General features: G+C 21.5%; 1 protein-coding gene across 1 annotated transcript in view; it reads left to right on the plus strand.

Annotated features, from left to right (window-relative positions):
* LOC117172868 overlaps nt 1-5,729 on the plus strand; it is a 10,767-nt gene extending 5,038 nt beyond the window's left edge. The window contains exons 2-3 of the mRNA XM_033361135.1: nt 896-979; nt 4,767-5,729. Coding sequence (XP_033217026.1) covers nt 896-979; nt 4,767-4,967 — 285 coding nt within the window. The 3' untranslated portion in view covers nt 4,968-5,729. The remainder of the gene's footprint in view (nt 1-895; nt 980-4,766) is intronic.
* The last annotated feature ends 696 nt before the right edge of the window (nt 5,730-6,425 follow it).

Genomic DNA, 6,425 nt, shown 5'->3' on the forward strand with positions numbered 1-6,425 from the left:
TAAAATTTTATTTTTGCGATCAATAAAATATATTTATGAAAATTCTATTTGTTAAAATTCGGGAATTTTCCAATTCGGATATTTTATAAATTGGCAATTTTCTGTCGCGAATTTGATTATTCGGGAATTTTCCAATTCGGTAATGTTATAAACTGTCCGGAATTTTAATATTCGGGAATTTTCCAATTCGGTAATATTATAAATTGTCGAGAATTTTACAATTCGGGAATTTTATAATTCTGAAATTTTACTATTCGAAAATTTTATTATTCGGGAATTTTGCAATTCGGTAATATTATAAACTGTCGATAATTTTATTATTCGGCAATTTTGCAATTCGGGAATTTTATAATTCTGAAATTGTACTATTCGAAAATTTTATTATTCGGGTATTTTTATTTTTCGGCAATTTTATTATTGGTGAATTTTATTTTTCGGCAATTTTCCAATTCGGTAATTTTATTATTCATGTATTTTATTATTTGGGAATTTTCCAAATCGGTAGTTTTATTTCTCGGCAATTTTATTATTCGCGAATTTGATTAATCGAGAATTTTCTAATTCGGGAATTTTACAGTGACGGGAATTTTATTTTTCGGGATTTTTCAGTCGTCCCTAAATTTTGTCTTGTGTAATCCTGTTATCAATGTATTTTTTTATAATTGATTAGAATTTAAAATAAGAATGAGAAACAAATGAAATATTTTGTGCATAAATTTCGCATTTTTCCAAAAAATAAATTTCCACTCTTCTTAAAATTTACAGAAAGCTCTCAGATATAAAAAATCTGTATCTATTGAAAAAATATCTTTTTAGATCACGGAATTTAATCCATTTTTATTGTACTTTCTCTCTTTTTTACATAATTATTATCCAACTTTTTTTTTCTTTATAGGTTCAAAAGGCAGACGGAAAACTGGACATGATTGCCTGGCAGATTGATACTTTTGAAAAGGAATTTCAAGATCCGGAGAGCGAGGTATGTTTATTTTTACAAATTTATTGATTTATTAATAAACTTTTTTTAATTTAGTTCAAATATAATTTTTCACTAACTATTCTATTTTAAATTGAAAATGTTTTTATTTCAGGGGAAAATAAATTTTTTTTTGTTAAACACATTTTTTTGGGTTGATCTATAATTTTATTTAAAAAATATTTTATTTTTGTTTAAAATTTAATTGTTTAGTTGTAAATTATTATTCTTATTTTTAATTAATTTTTGCGAGTGATAATTTAACTATTCCATGTTCGGTTAAATATTTATTTTTTTCGGTTGAAAATTCAACTATTTGGTTTAAATTTTCTCCTTTTTGGGAAAATATTAATCTTTTTGATTAATAATATATCGTTTGACTGAAAATTCATTTCTTTGGTTGCAAATTCCTTTGAAAATTGAAATATTTAGTTGATAATTGATCTATTTTCTTAAAAATTAATCTTATTTGATAGAAAATTAATATACTAAAAAAAATTAATCTTCTTGGTTGAAAATTTGACTATCGTTGGAAATTTATTTTTCTGATGTTTGAGAATTTATTAATTTAAAATAACTATTTTAATTTTAAATAAAATTTTAAGTTAATTTGAACTATTTTGTCGAAGATTTGTTTATTTATTTATTTGCTGATTTATCATTTTAGATCAAAATGTATTATAAACTTAATTATTTCACGTTTATTTGATTGAAAATTCATCTCTTTGGTTAAAAGTTTAACTATTTTGTTGAAGATTCATTTTCTTTAAATTGATAATTCATCATTTTAGATAAAAACACATTTTTTGTTTGAAACTGAACTATTTTTTATGTAAATTATTGTTATTTTTTTTTTATAATACAACTTTTTTCTCCAGAAACTTAAATATTTCATGTTTTTTTTTTTTTGAAAATGTGCCTTTCTCAGTTGAAAATTGAACTATTTGGTTAAAAATTCCTGTTTTTTGTTTAAAATTCATCTTTTTTGGTAGCATATAATTGTTCTTGGTGACTAATTCATATTTTTGGCTGAAAATTAATTTTTTGTAGTTAATAAGATAACTATTCAGTTGAAAATTCAAAAATTTCTTTGAAAATTAATTTTGTTTGTTAAAAAATAATCTTTTGGTAGAAAATTAATCTTCTTGCTTGAAAATTGATCTTTTTGTTTAAAAATACGTTTTTTTGATTGAAATTTTTTTTTAACTGAGAATTTAACTTCCATTTTTTGTCGAAATGTTTGTTTGAAATGTTTGGTTAACAATTTATTTATTAATATTTATAGTTAAATTTAATGTATTCTTCTTCAGCTGAAAATTTAACTATTTGGTTTAAATGTTTGGTGTTTTGAAAATTCCTTTAAAAATTCAAATATTTGGTTAAAAATTCCTCTATTTTGTTGAAAAATAATCTTTTTTTGTAGAAAATTAATCTTCTTGGTTGAAAATTTATCTTCTTCAGTTGCGCCTTAATTATTTGGTAGAAAATTAATTTCTTTGGCTGAAATATTGACTATTTCCTTAAAAAATCGCCTTCTTTGGTTGAAATTTAATCTCGTTTGTTCAAACTTAATTTTCTGCTTGTTAAAAATTCATTTATTTAGTTGAAAATTTAACTATTTTGTTGAAAAATAGTTTTTTTTCGGTGTATGATTGTTTAATTAATAATTCCAGTTGAAAACCCTTTTTTTGCTCAAAATTTAAATATTTCGTTGGCAATAATTTGTCTTTTTTAATTAACTTAAAATTTAACTATTTTATTTATTGTAGGAAATTGATTTTCTTTAATGAAAATTTAATCTTCTTCGTTGAAAAATTATCTGTTTGGTTAAAATTTGAACTATTTAGTTGAAACTTTATTATTATTATAGTTTTCATTATTTTTTTTTTACTGGAAATTTAACTATTCTATTTCAAGTTGATAAATCATATATTTTAGGTGAAATTTTTTTGTTAAATATTTAATTATTTACTTTGTTTGAAAATTTGATCTTATTGGTTTAAAAGTCATTTTTTATTGAATATTCATTATTTTTATTAAGAATTCTCCCTTTTTACTGAAAATTTGACTATTTTGTTGAAAATTCATTTTTTGGTTGAAAATTAATTTATTTGGTTAAAAATCTATTCATTAGGTTTTGAATTTCTATAAAAACTTCAAATATTTGGTTGACAATTCATATATTTTGTTAAAATTTGACATTGTTGACTGAAAATTTATCTTTCTGGTTGAAAATTAATGCATTTAAAAAATATTATTTTTAGTGAAAAATTAATCTTTTTGGTTAAAAAATTATCTTTTTGGCTAAAAATTCATTTCTTTAGTTGAAAATTAGATTATATTTATTGAGAATTAATTTTTATTTACTCATCTATTTTTTTATCAAAATTTTTATTTCCATACAAATTTAATTAAACATTCTGGGTTGACAATTTACCTTTCTGGTTGAAAATTCATATATTTAAAAAATATTATTCTTGTTTAGTGAAAAATTAATCTTCTGGTATACTTTAAGTTGAAAATTAATTTGTTTTCGGTGAAAATTCAACTATTTTGTTGAAAATTAATTAATTTGGCTGAAATGTTAAATATGTCCTTGAAAATCGTCTCCTTTTGTTGAAATTGAATTTCATTAGTTGAAACTTAATTTAAAACTATTTTTAAATAAATTTAAAATATTTAAAATTTCAATTTAAATATTTTTTTTCCATTTCAAGTTGAAAATTATTTTTCCTTTTAAATAAACTGTCTTAACTGAAAGTTTAACTATTCCATGTTTGTCTGAGAAATTATGTCCTTGGTTGAAAATGTATTTCTTTGATTGAAAATTATTATTTTTCTTTTAATTTAAAATTACCTTTTTGAACTTAAAATTGAACTATTTCATTTATTGTCGAAACTTCATTTTTTGTTATAAAAATGTGATCTTCTTGGTTGAAATTTTTATTATTTATTTGAAAATTTATCATATATATATTTTTTAAAAAATAATTTTCTTTACAGAAAATTTAACTATTCAATTTCAAGTTAAAAATTCATATATTTTAGATGAAAATTTAAATATTTTATATGTAAATTCGACTGTTTTGTTGAAACTTGAACTTTTCGATTAAAAATTAATTTCTTTGGTTGAAAATTTAATTATTTTTTTAAAAATTAATTTTTGTGTTTGATGATTTATCATTTTAGTTGAAAAAACTTTTTTAGTCCAAAATTTATCTATTTAGTTGAAAAAATTATTATTTTTTAATTAATTTTTTATAACCGAAAATTTAAATATTTTATATTTGATTGAAAATTGGTTATATTATTTAAAAATTGAATTAAATTTGAATATTCAACTATTTTGTTGAAAATTAATAAATTCGATTGAAAATTTAACTATTAGGTTTAAAATTTCTTTATAAATACAAATATTTGTTTGGTAATGCATCTATTTTGTTAAAAATTGATATTGTCGGTTGAAAATTTATCTTTTTGTTTGAAAATTCATATATATGTCAAATAATATTCTTATTTAGTGAAAAATTAATCTTCTGAGTTGAAAACTTGTCTTTGTGATTTAAAATTAATTTCTTTGGTTGAAAATTAGATTATTTTTATTGAAAATTACTTTTTCTTAACTCATAATTGAACTCAATGATTTTTTTTTTGTCGAAAATTGATCTTTTTCCAGAAGAATTTAATTTTCTTGGTTGAAAATTCATTGATTCAATTTAAAAAGTAAATTCTTCAATTGAAAATTGATTCTATTTGCTTTACAGATAGAAAAATAATTTTTTTTCTGCAGGTTTCTGTGCTGAGGCTTCTTCGTTCCGTGACACAAGTGAAAGAAGAGTACCAAACATTGCGGCAAGATATCCTCGAAGTTCATCAACTTCAAAAGCAACTCTCCGATTCCCTGAGGGCCCAACTTTCCCAAGTTCAGGGCCACTTTAATATTCTACGAAACAAAATTATAGGACACCGTAAAACCCCTCAGCTAAAATAAAATGTCAATTTTCTATCATTTTTTTTTTCCAAAAGCTGAAGCACTAATTTAAGACGTTCGGATAAACATCCAGAATAATTAATAATTTCTGACAAAAATGTTGCTTTCCATTCTTCAAGGAAGCATACATATTTGCGATATTGATATAATTTAAATCCTATGGAAATATTGTATCAATTTTCAGAATGAAAATAATTTTTCTGACTGCAGATGGTCTGTTTTCAATTTCAAGAGGATTGAAAAAGACGAAAAATAATGCCTTTAACGCACAGAAGGGGCCAATCGGCGTGCAGAAGTGATAAAGAAAAGAATTTTTTTTCAAAGTGCTTCCAGCTGACGAGAAAAATGTTTATTATAATATTTATAACATCTTAGCGATTAATTTATTCGACGAAATTCAATTCACAAGGTGTAAATGACGTTAATATGTTGCACTCTAGTAAATTATTCTTAGAATCTCGTGCAAAATCCGTAAGCTCTTTAGAGGGAAAAAGAATAATATAAAGTCTAGTAAAAGTTTAGGAAAATTCAAATTGGATAATCTATTTTGTTTATTTAAATCAATAATCAAATTGTTTCGTTTATTTATGAAAGAAAGTTAAACTGCCATTCAGTTCGAAAAGAAAATATTTATATTTTAAAATAAATTCCTATAAATAACATTTATGTGGGAACTATATTTAATTCATTTTAAGAAGCTTTAAATTTCTCAAATTTCAAGTAAGAATATTGCATTTTCAACAAAAAAGATGAACTTTCTAACGAGAAAATTAATTTGTTTCCGAAAAAGGTGAATGTTAACCAAAAATTCAATCAAGAAAGGTTTTTCAGTAACAAAAGGTTTAAAAAATTCAAGTTAATTGGTAAATTTTAATTTAAAAAAAAGTTAATTTATTGAAAAACAGTTGAGTTTTTAATCCAGAAATATAAATTCTTAACAAAAAAAATTGATGTTCAGTTAAATAGTTAAATTATTGATCAAATAGTTGGATTTTTTTTTAACACGAAGTTTGACTTTCTACCAAATAAGACGAATTTTCAACAAAATAGTGAAATTTTCAATCAAGAGATGCATTTTTAATCAAAAAGATAGATTTAAATTTAAATTTCAACGAAATTTTTGAGTTTTCTAACCAAAAATATGAGTTTTGTACAAAAAAAGTTGATTTTTAAAAATATTAATAAACATTTTTTAAAAAAAAAGTTACTTTTCTGCCAAAAAGATTCATGTTCAACAATAGAGATGGATTTTAAAATTAATTTTCTACAATGAAAAGTTTAAAAAAAAATTTGAACCGAGTTCAAATTTCAACCAAATTTTTTTAGATTTAAATTTAAATTTCAACGAAATTTTTTAGTTTTCTAACCAAAAATATGAATTTTGTACAAAAAAAGTTGATTTTTTAAAATATTAATAAATATTTTTAACAAAAAAGTTACTTTTCTGCCAAAAAGATT

Source organism: Belonocnema kinseyi, chromosome 5, assembly GCF_010883055.1.
Source record: "Belonocnema kinseyi isolate 2016_QV_RU_SX_M_011 chromosome 5, B_treatae_v1, whole genome shotgun sequence".
In the NCBI taxonomy this organism is placed as follows: Eukaryota; Metazoa; Arthropoda; class Insecta; order Hymenoptera; family Cynipidae; genus Belonocnema; species Belonocnema kinseyi.